Source organism: Palaemon carinicauda, chromosome 22, assembly GCF_036898095.1.
Source record: "Palaemon carinicauda isolate YSFRI2023 chromosome 22, ASM3689809v2, whole genome shotgun sequence".
Lineage (NCBI taxonomy): Eukaryota > Metazoa > Arthropoda > Malacostraca > Decapoda > Palaemonidae > Palaemon > Palaemon carinicauda.
The window spans coordinates 68,841,826-68,857,140 of record NC_090746.1 but is presented as its reverse complement, the minus strand read 5'-3'; the positions used below and the strand labels follow the sequence as shown (position 1 = coordinate 68,857,140).

The 15,315-nt window shown below is 36.2% G+C and overlaps 2 protein-coding genes across 4 annotated transcripts in view; both read right to left on the bottom strand.

Moving 5' to 3' along the window:
• jet (jetlag) overlaps window positions 1–5,713 on the bottom strand; it is a 91,437-nt gene extending 85,724 nt beyond the window's left edge. For 2 of the 3 annotated variants that reach the window (XM_068346369.1, XM_068346370.1), the window contains exon 1: window positions 5,548–5,713. In XM_068346369.1, the coding sequence (XP_068202470.1) occupies window position 5,548 (1 nt within the window). In that variant the 5' untranslated portion in view covers window positions 5,549–5,713. The remainder of the gene's footprint in view (window positions 1–5,547) is intronic. The other variant, XM_068346367.1, reaches the window with a different exon arrangement.
• A 4,301-nt stretch (window positions 5,714–10,014) lies between these two features.
• Window positions 10,015–15,315, bottom strand: part of LOC137616529 (uncharacterized) — an 8,653-nt gene continuing 3,352 nt past the window's right edge. Inside the window, exons 3-7 of the mRNA XM_068346366.1 lie at window positions 15,223–15,315; window positions 14,604–14,735; window positions 13,846–13,950; window positions 12,818–13,027; window positions 10,015–10,479 (exon numbers count right to left, since the gene is read on the bottom strand). The exon at window positions 15,223–15,315 is cut by the window's right edge and continues 30 nt beyond it. Coding sequence (XP_068202467.1) covers window positions 10,339–10,479; window positions 12,818–13,027; window positions 13,846–13,950; window positions 14,604–14,735; window positions 15,223–15,315 — 681 coding nt within the window. The 3' untranslated portion in view covers window positions 10,015–10,338. The remainder of the gene's footprint in view (window positions 10,480–12,817; window positions 13,028–13,845; window positions 13,951–14,603; window positions 14,736–15,222) is intronic.

Genomic DNA, 15,315 nt, shown 5'->3' with positions numbered 1-15,315 from the left:
GGCGCACAACCGACCGGTTGGAAGGTTGTTGGCCAGAAGGTTCTTCTCCGCATTTAAGTCCTCTATCAAGGACGCAAGCTTGGACTGCATGGCTTGCAGCAAAGCCCATTTAGGGTCTACGGGAGCAGGTGTGGCAACAGACGGGGTTAGCGACTGAGGCGGAACCGTTTACCATCCCTGAAAGCCTTGTTATGTGTGACATAAAAGTACAGCAAAACTTCAAAGGCTTGACAAAAGCTGAGAAGTTGACCTGTAAACAACTTGGAGCGTCTCCTGGCTAGGCGCCAGGGCGAGTCTACCAGAATTGAGAAGTCTATCTGGGCAGAGGCATGAACTCCCAAGCCGAGAACTTCTCTCGTGTCATATCAGACTCTCGCTCTATAAGCCAGTTTAAAAGAAGGGAAATCAAAGGCTGTATCCCTAAAAACTCCTCCTGGTGCAAAAACCAGTCGCCTAGCCAACGTAACGCTCTCTAGGAGAGCGAGAGAGTACTAGCTTAAAAACAACGGCTTCGAAGTAGCTAGGCCTAGTGTAAGTTCTGACGTTTAGGCGAACGAGGAGCAGCAGTTACAAGATCCGGACGAAGATCCTTAAAAAAAATCATCATGATTTAATTAAAGTCCATAGGAGGCTAAGCAGCTTAAGGCTCCTCTCCATCTGACAGAGTCCTCAAGGGAATATCAGTAGGAGGGAGAACAGCAACTTCCTCATCCACAGGAACCTTGTCCGATAAAAGCTAGGTTACCTCAGTGAGTCTCTCACTGGTGCATAAGTAGCAGACCAGAAGGCAACGTCATGTAACTGCTTGACAGTCTGTGAACTGTCAACAACTGAACTGTCAACCACAACAGGTGTGTGAGGACGTACAGTGTCCACTCGAGACTGCTTTGACTGTCTAGACTGAGCAGTCAAAACAACTCTAGAATGCGGAAGTTGACGCACCGCGTCAAAACAAAACAACTTAGACTGTTGTTGTACCTCGCGAACGTCAACGGAAGATTCCGTGCGTCGCTGAACGTCAACATGCGGCTGGCAGGGTACACTGGAACGCATGGGTGGCGGGACTCTCTTGGAGTGCGGGAGAAGGTCGCCTCAGCGTCCACAGGACGCACAACCGTGGTTGGTTGTAGGCTAGAGGTTGGTGCAGTGTCAACCTTCTCTGCACGAAAGTCCTGCATCAATGACGTTAACTGAGACTGCATGGTCTGCAGCAAAGACCACTAGGGTCTACAGGAGCAGGTGCGGCAACAGACGGTGTGACTGCCTGATGCGGTACCGCTTTGCCTCTCTTAGGAGGTGAGCAGTCGTCGGAAGACTGCAGCGAGTCCGAACTGACCCAGTGGCTACAACTGGGCCGTTGGACTTGCGCGGAAAGGACCGACTTGCGCTTAATAAGCCGCGAGACCTTGGTCCATGGTTTCTTACGAGAAACCTCTTCCGCAGACGAGGAATAAATGGGCTCTCTCATCTTAGAGTGGGTGGGGCGATCTTGGGTAGATACGCCCGAAACCACAGAGGGAAAACGTCTGTTCGTTGATCAAGGCCTCTCGAACCCATAAGTCGTTCGACATTACTTCTCCCCTGGGCTTGGGAGCTTGCAAGAGGTCCCGGACTAGGTGAACGACAGGCACGAACAGACGAACCCTCGGACGCAACACTGTAACACTTTGCGCATATCACTTTATCGATTTTCTGTTTTGCACTTATTTCACTGAAATCGAAACTTTTACTGATTTCTACCTGAAACACACAATTCTACCCTTCATTAAAAGGTATTAATTGCGAAATCAGTCGTATAATGCAAGCTCATTAATACCAGCAAAAAAACAGAAAACATATTTTAAGATAAAAAAATCAGTGGCTGGGAAAGAGACTAAACACTAGTTCATATAACTACGTTTTCAATCTCTCACCGCACATAGCCTGGGGACGAGAATAAAAAACTAAAAACGTTTTATCCTTCCTCCCCGTACAGCGACTAGGGACGAGAGCAACTCGAGAAAAACGTTACCCGCTTGAACGGAACGTTTTCTCTCCTCTCTCTCCCTCCGTCTCTATCTCTCTCTCTCTTTCTCTCTTGATTTCGCACCTAAGAGAAGAGCCCAATTATATATCGTCAAAAAAACATGTTATTTGACTAAAGGAAAAAACTGAAAGGTTTTCCAAATAAAAAGTTCCTTTAATTTAGAATTTAAAACATTTAAGCTAAGAAAGAATGAAAAAAACATCAGAATCGATTTACTCTTACTGCAAAGTGAAACCGTGATACACTCTCTCTCTATCGTAACGATAGAGCGCAAGTTGAACGTCCTGAACGTCAACAACTGCGTAGTCTAAAAAACTAAACGTTAGTTCATCTTTGAAAACAGTACGAAGACTATCAAAGAAATTCTTTCATAAAACATTAAATTTTAAAAAGTTTTAAATTCTTTAAAGGCTAAATACGATATAACGGGCTCAACGTTGATTAACTTCGGTTCCAAGTAAGGACCGCCTACTATCAGGAAAGGTCGCATATAAACAACTATAACGTGTTAAGCAAAATTACTAAAAACCTAAACACACTTCCGTCTAAGGGAAGGGTCGGCCATTTAAAAGTGAAAGAGAGTCCATACTCTCCTTGTCACCATAATTAAATCTATCCAAAACGAGTTCAAGTTTTGAGATGAAGATAAAACACCTGCATAGCGAAAGCTCAAAACTAGAAATGTGTACTTCACCAAAATATGTGAAAACCAATCCAGTAAGCAATAGCGAATTTAGTAGGTCTTGCCGGTGGCACGACAGAGAGAAAATTGGTTCTGTGTTTACATTGAGTACTGAGTACCTGCTCGACAGATGGCGCTGTTGATGTACACCCCCTACCTGCATAGCGATCGCTGGCGTATTTTGAACGTAGAGTTTTTCTGTCGGGCAGCAGAGCAGCAGCTTATATAATCACCGGCTAAGTTTAATATTGAAAAATAGATTTTTCGCATCGCTCACAATCCGTTTTTTGGGCTCAGGCCATGTCGTCCTGATGGAAGTTAACCAGAGCATTAATGTATCCGTGGATTTCCCAGTTGTGCCTTTAGACTTCGAGACAATCTTTCCTTGGTCCTTTAGACCTAAGAGACCTATGACATTACCGTTATATGTCATTTCTGCTAATCATATACTATGTTAGTGCTTCCTGCCCCCTACAGGGAAGAGTCAATCTAGACTCGGAAAAAGTCTCGAAGTTGCATATTTCATGTAACCCACCTAGCGTTCAAAAGAGACATGCAGGTCTCACTGTATGTCCTTAGCCAAAGTTTGTATCTAGTATTGAAACAAGTTACATCTAGCTAGAAAGGTTTGTATAAACGTAGGAACAAAGTTACTGTACTACTTTTGTTCAATTATTTTATGCAGAATAAAAAGGGTTGAAATAAATGCTCTCCTCTTGAAATTTATAAACCAGCTCGCCTTGAACATTTTTTTTTTTTTCTGCTGATGTAACTGTTTTTTTTTTTAAAAAGTCAGCATACAATACCTTTTCTTTTTCACAAATCATGTTTACGGCAATTCTATCACCAGCTGACTGCTTTTCATTAATCCAGACAAGCAGCACCTTTTCAACTTCATTTAGAAGTGATTGTTTTTTGTCAATAAAAGTATCCCTTTAGCAACATAAATTGTTTTTGTTTTCTTTTTTCTTCAAAATTGTACAAATAGTAGATGTTGTATGATTGTACAGTCTTGCAAGGTTGATCACACGCATGCCTTGCTCATGCTTTGCGATAATTTCCTTCTTCGTTTCTAGAGTAAGCCTACAGTATTCCTCTCAGCCTTTTTCGCCTTTTTCTTAATAATCCTTGCTGCCATTGTCACGATACTACATAGGATAGTTAAAAATCGCTCATGTGAGATGATGCTTCTACGAGTGCTGCTCAGAGTGTGGAAGAACAAGTGAGGTGATGCAAGTTAATGCAATGCAAAATGGAGTAAAAATCACATAAACATGGTTTGAGTAGCGTATGACTGCTTTCTGTGTACCATGTAATAGTTTCGTTTGTAATTCCCCACAAAAATTACCCAAACAGTCCAATATTTTTGCTTGCACACCAATTCAATACTCGTCATCCAGAACAAATTTTAATGCTTGTATTCAATATTACCGTACTTGTAACCTAAGGTTCTACTGGAGTTCTCTCATGCCCTTGTTTCGGTGTGATGTTTCTTTGCCAAGATCACAAACATTCCTATCAAAGAGTAAATCTAATTCGTTTTTAAAGATGAAGAAGCTATTGCTAAATTACTGTGTAGTAACAAATTGTAGTACTGTAGTTATTTTATGTCAGATGAAAGACATCACATTTGGAAATGTTACATGAAAATTCCTATTTTAAGGACCAAAAAATGGCGATGTTGTACCTACTATTTCTGAATAAGTGGCACTTTTATTAGAAGACAAATTTTGATATGTGGAAAATAGTATCTTTAATTAATCACTTCGAAGGCATCTGAGACAATCGGACAGTAGTGGATAATCTCGGATTCACAACACCAAACAATAAGGGAAGGTATGGGGGAATGCAAATTAAGTTTGGTGGGGGAGCCTTAGGGTTGGTTTCATTCTTGTTTCTTTCCCAGGTCAAATATGGTTTTTCAGGCGTGAAAATATATCCATATTGGCATATTGCGGCCAAATGGTAATACCAAAAGAAAATAGGAAATTAAACAAATTATTCTAAGGAGGGATATAGTTGTTTGCAACAAAAGTTAGGAGCTTTTGTATATCAGCGGCCAGTTCCTCCCGCGTTGATTAAAAATGGACATCAACTAACCTAACCTTTCCCCCCTAACCTTACCTACAAGCCGTGTCCTTATCTACTTACCTAAGGGGGGTGGCCTAATGCCCCCTGTGACCCACTTACACTGCCATACAGTATTTTAAGTTAGCCTTAATAATACATGCAGGAGGCCGCTATCATACATACACCCTAAATGTTATTTGTAAGTAAGGAATTTGGCAAAAAGAGCATCAGGAGGACATTAATACATGTATCATCGTAAATATTGGTGACGTAAATATTGATATTTACCAGTTATTGACGCTGCCTCATGCCCACCCCATAAATTAAAAACACCTTCACCTTAAAGTACATTCTTGAACTGTGATATCACATTGCCTAGCCTAAGATTGTACATGTAAAAAAAAATTTATGAGCTTTTAAGGCATTACATTAGCATAAAGCAAGAGTCCAGTGTGGAGAACAAAGCTGTCCTCGGTCAGTTAAGACAAACACTAAAATGAAGTTAGGTTGTGGTATGTTGAGTTCAGATGAAACCTCAGATTGCATTAAATATTGTGCTTAAGAGATGGCTGTAAATTGTCAAACACCATGTTTAGCGAACGTTCTTTCAGTGGTTCAAAAATATGCTTTTAGTCCACCATCACTCTTATTGGTAGAAATAGGTAATCATAAAATAAGACATGGCCACCCAAAACATTGAATGGCAAATAAGTGTTTGACAAGAGTCAGTCACCAAGTTTGGTTGGTTTCAACAAAAATATAAACCTACTCTTGTTAACTTTCCTGTAGTGCTAATGTAATCGATTAAAGTATCTCATAGCGATGTTGGAGGATTCACGATAAGGATTAATTAAGCAAATATAACTTTTTCTCCTTTTGAAAGCTCTTCGGGGAGTCAGGGTTAATGGGCAAGGTTCAGTTCAACAAGAAAAATCATCAGAGTCTTCTTTCATTTACTAGCTAGATATGAGAAGAAGCATTAGTGTACGACCTAAACCTATAAAATAGATAAAATTTGTAGATTGAATTATCTTTTTGAAGTGGTTATTTAGTAAAATGGTTGTTATTTCATTATAGCCATCTCATTTTATCTGTTTGAAAGAAACGCACCTTGATAAACATTCAATGGAAATAAATGTGAAAACATAGACAGCGTGTAAAAGAACAGAACTCTACTTTACAAAATGTCTAAATTTTCTCATTTTTTTTCTATTTTACCACTTAATTTACTATGAGATTCTATGTGTAAGATAAGGATAAAGTCACCCAGGCAAATTTTTGATATTTTGGGATGGATTGGCTTCAAGTAATTCAAATACAGTATAACCTGGCGCTGGGTTACTTAGTACAAATGCAGGAAGCCCTTCCATTCATATCACGGAATGTAAGTTAGGAGGTTTAACAAACTAGCTGAAAGCAGGCGGCAATGGCAGTAAAATAGACGTAAAGATCCTAAAGTAATGCCTATAGGCCCTTTATAGTAGAATATACATAGAGCTTAAGCCTATTAGCTAAAAGGAGCAGATACTAAAATGTCAGAGAAGGGTCCACCATTTTACTCAAATCATACTTTATTTTGTATTCTGCTTATCATGTCCAAATTCTGAACTATTTGCATTTTCAACAAATCTAAGCTATCATAACACTAAAAAGCAACCTTCCTCCATTGACTATTATTCGATACTTTGCTGTTTACTCCATTCCTTGGAACCAAACATAAGTGTGTCTAGTAGAAGTTGTTGAACAATCAACATTGCTAATCAATTGGTGTGATTCTTGAAATTTACCAAGATATGCCGAATTATCTATTGATAGGTTAAGGTCTCCACTAATATATACTTCGTTGTTACCTTGTTAGTCCTTCTCTCTCTCTCTCTCTCTCTCTCTCTCTCTCTCTCTCTCTCTCTCTCTCTCTCTCTCTCTCTCTCTCTCTCTCTCTCAGATTTTTTAATGGATGTAATCATGGGAATTCCAGGTTACTTTAGCTATATAAGCCATATCGAAATCTTTTAGTCAGGTTGCATATATTGCTAGTATATAAAAAATCTTCCCAACTATCAACGCCAATTTGCCTTGTTTTAGCGTCATGCCAGATCTAAGTGTAGGGATCCCATGCTTCATATTAGGGTTTAAAAAAATGTCGCTGTCAAAGTAATCAGAGGCCACTCGCTCTTGATCAGTACTTGTGATAACGATGGATAACCCAAGTGACTAATACAAACCCCCTCCCCTACCACCCGAGTCCAAGGTCTATAATCGGTTGAATTACTCAATCTCCGAATAGACAATGACCATCCAAAGAGCATCTGAAACAACAAAAGTGTGTGTGTGATATTATAAGCCTGGTTTACTAATAATTTGTTGATAATTTATAAAGTAAATAATATATCAACAAAGTTTTGTGTACATAAGTTTTAAAGAAAGTTAATGAGTTATGTACAGGTATTGATTAAAGATAAATAAATAAACCATTGTTAACACCTTATATTGTTTCTTTCAAAAGATATGATGTGCATTAGAAGATGCTACAAATAATGCCAGTACATTATACTGCAGTATTTACTTTAACCATTAATGGAAAGACTAATAAAATAATATATATATATATATATATATATATATATATATATATATATATATATATATATATATATATATATTATGTAGAATTTTCTTCACTATTCTTAACGGTTTATTTTATGTAGACATTACTATTGTTCGTGACGTCACGGCAGGGAAAATGTCAGTGATGATTCTTCCATTAATAGAAAGACTAGTAAAAAATATTTTAATATGATATATATATATATATATATATATATATATATATATATATATATATATATATATATATATATATATATATATATAAGAATTAGGTAATGAAGATACTATAAACATCGCAATGTGCACAAACTTTATATATCTATATTTTATGTTAGTCTCTGATTTCGCCACACTCATCCAATGAAGATAAATTATATCTGGACTGGAGAGATGCCATAGACATATCTGGCACACCCAACCTAACTTCAGTCGAAAACCAATTCAGTTCAAATATCACCTCCAGCTCTAGACCATTGCTTTCCTTCAGCCTCGACTAACCGTTAAAAACTTTAAGGTACAGGGAAAGTAATCATTTTGATAACGTGACATAAAGGCTGTTTCTTTTTGTGCATTTTTTTTTTCATCGTTTGTTTCCATTGGGACTTTTCATTAGCTTCCTTACGTGGGGTTACAACTATGTCGGAAATAGATTTCTATAGAAATATGAACTATTTTTCAACGTTATATGAGATAAATTTTTATGTATTCAGATGCAAAACGTTCAAAATTTATATTTTTTAAAATAAAAAGTAAAATTATTTCTCAAAATTTCAATTTCAAGTTTATATGTTTTTTTTCTCCGCGTCTTATAAGTGTACAGCTCAAATTAAAAAGTAGCAAAATGTTACTTTCGTAACCGCCACTGGGAGGGAACCTTGCCATTAAGGCAACTAGCTCCGGAAAACAAGTGAGTAGTGTTGCAGTGCACTTTGGCCGCTAGTAAGTTTTTTCAACACCACTACTGCTTCACGAGGCTTAAGTCTATGTAAAGCTACCCATAGTCTAAGGGTTGTGTTATAATATAATTAAATAGGTAAAGAGCAAACAACAAAAAATAGAAGACTTTGTGATTTTTTTCTTGAAAAAAAGGTCTACTATATACTGTATAGCTTATGATTTAACTTGGTCATCATTCGTGACTGTTCATGCCGCTATCTATGCAACGGCTTCCCCAATTTCTTGTACTGTATGTTCTTCTTTAATTGTGCAAGGCGAACTCATGCGGGCTTCATTTTATCCTCTTTGTCTTAAATACTAATCAGCAGATTTGACAGTTTCAGTGCTTCTTGGACGAGAAAAAAAGGCTCTACGGAAATTACATAAATAATTTCGCTGCAACTTTTTAACGTTGAATTCCAATTGACGGTCGATTTTACACAAATTAGAAGCTAGTTGTTTTGCTTTTTGAAAGCAGTTAACCTTGGGTCATATGGATTGTGTATCTCACTGGTGCCAGATTATGTGACCGCTTTTTCCAATCTGTAACTCTAGTTCTCAGATTTGTATTTCTCAATTTGATCAATTTATCCACCATTACCATCTTTTTTCTTTCTCTTTTTAGATACTAAAACTTGTTTCTTCGGGGATCATTATGATTTAATTTTCCATTAGGGACATATTCTTATATAAGCTATGTTTTCCTCCTAATTCATCTTTTTAAGACAACCTAATGTGTCTAAGGCTTGTTTGGTAGATTTTCCTTTGGGCTTACTTTAACTTATCCATGAAGGTTCTATTTAAAGGTCCTATGACCCACTTCGTTGAGCAGAAACCATTTTGATATTCCGTTTTGACTTCCTAATGACAATTTGGAATGAGTTTACACGCACTAAGGCTTTTATTATTACATAAAGCCTTGTTAACCCTTCGTGATTTCGGTGCTAAAATATTTTAGTGGCCTTCATATCTTCATTGATTCAATATATTCAAATAATGATACTCTTACCATCATATCTTCATAGATTCCTTTCAGTTAATAACTAAATATGTTATGGTGCTAAACTTCTTAAGAAAATTGTGTAATTATATACGCTTAAGAAATTTTGATTCTCTAAAATTGTTCTTCGGTCAGGAATTTAGGTAATGAACTTAGTGACTATCATTATTATTATTCCTAGTTGAGCGACAACCCTGTGTTGTAGCCCGAGGGCTACAACACAGAAAATGGCCCAGTGAGGAAAGAAAATATATAAAACAGAGTTCGTGAGTGTACACTCAAGCAAGAGAACTCTAACCCAAAACAGTGTAAGACCATGGTACAGAGGCTATGGCACTACCTAAGACTAGAGAACATTGGTTTGATTTTGAAGTGTCCTTCTCCTAGAAGAGCTGCTTACCATTGTGAAAGAATCTCTTCTACCCTTACCAAGTGGAAAGTAGCCACTAAACAATTATAGGTCAGTGGTTAACTTGTAGTTATTAAATACCTGAAGTTTTGCAAAAAAAAACTTAGCAATTTTCTTGGAACTTTGGAGAAAAAAAGTTCTAAGGCTCGAACATGAGAAAGAATTCTCACATTTTTTCTTCCACGACCTGTTCTAAGCACAGGTTACGTTTGGTTTCCTTCTCATGCGAGAAAAGGTAGTCGACTACAAGGGGGGTATAATAAGTATATAGATTCTTAATCTCCTGATTTACTGTTTCTAAGCCCAAAGACTTTTATCATAATTTTTCTTAGAAATAAAAGAAAGCATATTAATTCAAGGAATGAAGACAAATTGTGTATATGTTCCAACTGCATTTTCTTTTTGATCCTTACAAAAAATATTGAATGCCCTTTGCAAATCAGCAATGTCTATTTCAATTACGTTTTTAGTAATTGAATTACTATCCATAATAAAATAATGATAAGCAAGTAACTTCCTAAATCCTTATTACGAAACAAGAAATTAACTTTCTTTTTCTTCCCCTTCCTTTTTTTCCATCAACAATCTCAGCCCAGTCCAGAGGTTCTTCACATCAAGAAGCTGTCTTCCATGAAAAGCATCTCTGTGATGTTATCCAAGAGGTCTCCGTCCTCCTCGCTCTCGACGTCTCCTTCGAATCCCATCAGTGGAGCATATTTCTTCATGTCCTTCTGCATGCAGACCATGATCTGGAGACGAAAAGTTAATTGAGCTTTGTTGCTGCCTTTAGAAGAAACAGTTGGATTGCTAGATGTGAACTCTGATCTATTTTAGCCAGCTATGTTCAGGTACAGCATCACTGGATCATTTTAGATAAAAGTTTTCGCCAAGAATAGACTTGACAAATGAAACGTCTCTTGCTAATTCTTTTTAATCCAGTTAAGAGAAGCTGGATAATAAAAAGGAAACTTAACTCTGCAAGTAATTGCTATTAAAGGTAGCTTTCGTATTCCTGCATACATGGCGTTAGTCAGTAGGCTACGTGAAATTTTGCTAACCAAGGGAATTGTTATTTCAATGTGTGATGTTTATATTCCAGTCATTTGCAAAAACATTTTTTTTTCGATTGGTCATCAAAGGTTATCTAAGCTTACTATTTTGATCTACATTTTCATTTATACAATCACTTATAATTGAAGGGCACAATTTATCTGTATTATTCTAAATTTTGAGGATTGCTGCACATTCAGCTAAACACATCACATTAGTTTTAGTCTTATATCAGTTTTTACATGGAAACATCTGTCATCTCAGATGAAGATGCATATTAATGCAGACGGTATCAGTGCCATGTCATTCCAAGTTTTTGAATAATATAAGCACTGTAAGTAAATAGTACTATTACAAGTAAAATGAGAGTTCAAAAAATAATATCTTGGAAACTAAATCTGAATTCACTCTTTTTATTTATTGAAAGGTTTCAGTTCCCAAGGCCTTCCCGAAGATTCACGTAGCCTAAAAGTGGTTACTATCATCATCAACATCAGCCTTTGCTAGTCCACTGCAGGACAAAGACTCCAGACATGACCTTTTACCCGTCTGTTTATGGTCTTCCTATGCCAGTCCACAGCCGCAAACTTTAGTTTGTCAGTCAATTGTCTTCTATTCCTTCCCCCTGCTTCTTTTGCAATCGCTTGGGATCCATTCTATTAGTCTTAATGTCAATATATATATATACATATATATATATATATATATATATATATATATATATATACATATATATATATATACATATATATATATATATATATATATATATATACATATATATATATATATATATATATATATGTATATATATATATATATATATATATATATATATATATATATATATATATATATATATATATATATATATATATATAATAGTCATGTCCTCGTGAGAGGGGGGGAGTGTCTGCATATCTACGTAAATATTTAGCCGTCGTTTTTGACGGGTTGTGTACACTAGCACTGTAATAAAACACCCATATCCTGAAGGAATACAGCCGAAAAAAATGCTTTTTTTAAGCTATATTTCCGCGACAAAAGAGATTTTGTGTGTTTATTCTATATTTAAGGGCGATGATGTTTTCTCTTACAATTTAAATTTCTGACAAATCTTCTCTGTTGGCAAGACACCATCAACCCGCAAATAGCCTTTCCTTGAGGAAAGGTCTGTGTCATTTTGCTCCTCTACTGGCGTTTATATATTGTGTGATTTACGCTGTCTTTGACCTTTTTTCCTTTATTTTGAAATTATAAAAAAATGTCAAAGGCCATTTATATGAAAAGAAATATGATTCAGAAGCAAAATTTAAAGAAAATATGGGAGACAAGAACACTGAAAGCAAAGCATCAAGTGTGTGAGACCAAGGCCGTCCTTGGTGAGAGTCGTGAATGATCAAAAGGCTTCTACATCAGCCTTGCTTTGGACAGTACTACTCTTAGTCTCTACTGCAACAACAGAAAGTCTATCATACCAAAGAGGAAACTAAATATGAGTATGAATCTGTATGAATGTGAATAAACTAGTGACAGGGAATGAATTTATATGAAAGTGAAGGAATTACGGATAGGTACCAAAACTAGGTTTATTCATGAGGGGGAAATGCTACGATTGACACATTCTTTTGCTCATTGTAAACATGGATAAAATGGCAGTGACCGAAGAAAATGTAGGTGTGAAAAGCTCTTTTGCTGAAGTGGCTGTAGACTGCAAAATTAAAAATAAGTTTTGTACTTTGGAAAGCGGTAGGTTGAAAGGTGGATAAGTTGTTCACAACAAAATAGTGAAAAGTATATTAAAACGTGGTAATGAATGTTATTTCCCGATTGAATTCTGTATCATATATTTCCACATAATATATAAGAATCTATACTTTCATAAAATACTTTCCTAGTCTTACAAATGGTGATGTAATGCCTTGCGACCAGGAAATGAAGAATTTTTTATTGGGGATCAAAACTTTCATATCTGCCCCTCAAATAGCGGTTTCGGAAAGTCTACGATGCTAAACAAGGAAAAATAGAAAAACTTACCTTCTTCATGTGCATGCATTTCATGAAAAGCATGGTGGTGCCCAACTCCTTCTTGATGGGGTGTTTTGCCTTCTCGACGGGCATACACATGGCGAAGTCCCTACACATGTCCATGGCCTCCAAAAAGTCATTCTTTAAGGGTTCATCCACTTGGAGACTGTTGATCTCTTCGGATACAAAGTCGTAGTTGGGCTGGTTGTTTTCGTCCATCTGTTATCAATAAATTGCAGAATAGTTTCAGCCACACATAGTCCAGTTATAAAAGGTTGAACCTTGAAAGATATTATAGCTGTAAACAAAGTTTCCCAACCCAATTGATCAATTTCCATGGAAAATGTAATAATAACGGTAGTTGGGGTATTTTGAAGTGATGTTTCCATATCTTCTCATTTATAAAGAGAAGATTTACTAAAGGGAGTGTGGTAGGATTGAAAAAGTGACACTTTTGCTAATCATAAGCTCATCTCAACCCTTTGTAGCTAGACTGTAAAATTAAATACAAAATATGCCCTTTACTTTTTCTCAAGCAATGGAAAGTCATTTCAATGATATCGTCGAAAATATTTCAGAGGTTCATTTTAGTTGACTTTCTGAAGAATCTTTTAGCTACGCTTTGTATGCTAGAGTACTTGACTTCGTTTAGTAATGGATTAATTAGAGTGCACAAGTAATGAATAAAAAAAAAGTAATAATAAGTTTATCTGAAGAATAAGGCTTAACATGGTTAAGGGTTAATTCCTAATTGAAGGCGAGAGAGAGAGAGAGAGAGAGAGAGAGAGAGAGAGAGAGAGAGAGAGAGAGGAGAGAGAGAGAGAGAGAGAGAGAGAGAGAGAGCATACTCTCTGCAAACATTCTAGTATAGAATCAACGTTGAATACTAGCTACAACTAGAAACAATGAAAGTATTAGAAGTTACTGAAATATATTAAGATCAATATGAGAAATGAATGAAATATTAGTTTAGAATGATAGAGAACTGGAACACATTACATCTTCCTTTTCAATAATTTCAACACACTTCAACTTACGAATTTCAGTTCCTTGAGAACACAAGTGATGTTACTGATCTTACTCATCATCTTCTCTTTAAACTCTTCAATTCCTTCTGGGCTCAAGTCGATCGCCGAACGTTTCTGAAAAAAAAAAAAGTCATTTAGAGATAAAATGGAAGGAGTCAAGACCTTAACAGAATTGATCAATTCGAAGAGGATGTTATACCAAAAAATGAGAAATCTTTAAATCAAGCATCTAAGGCGGACATAAAATGGAAGAATTTTTATCAAATTCCAAGATAATTCTATACCAAAAAGAAAAATCTTAAAAATCAAGCTTCTAAATGGGTCACTTGTACATAAAATTATGTTTTAACAAATTCCAAAACTTTTTTCAAAATAATGCATCTAAAAGAGTCACTTCTGTATAAAATGGAAGTTTTTTTTTTTTTTTTTTTTTTTTTTACCAAATTTTAAGAACATTATATGCTAAAAAAGAAAAATATTTAAATGAAGCTTCTAAAGGAGACACTTGTACACAAAACGGAAGAATTTCTATCAAATTCCAAGAGAATTTTATACCAAAATAAGAAAAAAATCGTCGAATCAAGCATCGAGAGGGATCACTTGTACTCAAAATGGAATTTTTTTTTATCAACTTCCAAAATTATTTTAAACCTAAAAAGATAAATCTTCAAATCGAGCATCTATAGGTCCATGCAAATTATAAGTCGCCGTTTTTAGAAATCACACACACAAACATATACTATGCAAGAACCCGGAACAAGACTCACTGTTCTAAAAGAACTTGGTTGGAAGGACGAAAACTGCTGAGGCTGATTTATATAGACAGGAACTGGCACGTAGACGGGCCCAGAAGCTGAGATCATCCTTTTGAAGGGAGATGATTCCCTTCTCATCTCTTTCTGTAGAAGAAGATAACAGCGTAAGGACTGAAGAAAATGGGATTAAGGGATAGGACGAGCCTTGATATTCAAGATGCATGTGTCATGTCATGACTGGATTACACTCGGGTACACTATTCGGTCTTACTTCTCTTCCTATTGTTTTTTAAGTGTTTATAGTTTATATATGGAAGACCTATTCAAATGTTGTTACTGTTGTTAAATTAATTTATTTTACTTGTTCATTGCTTCTCAATTGTTTCCTTATTTCCATTCCTCACAGGACTATTTTCCTTGTTAGAGCCCTTTGGCTTATAGCATCTTGCTTTTCCAACTATAGCTTGGCTAATAATAGTAATGCTAATAATAATAATAGATTTAAATGAGGCCAGAGAGCCAACGAAGTAAGTAGCATACAATGATATATAGAAATACGTTCTCTTGAATGCATGTTCTTTTTTATTGCATAGATTGAAAGAGATTCCCTCCCCAACCTTTTTTTTCTTACCAACATGGCCTGAATGTCAATCATGGTCTGCGTGACATCCTCCCCCTTGCATTTGTCGCAGGCTGCTTTCATTTGCATCTTCCAGCCCATGAC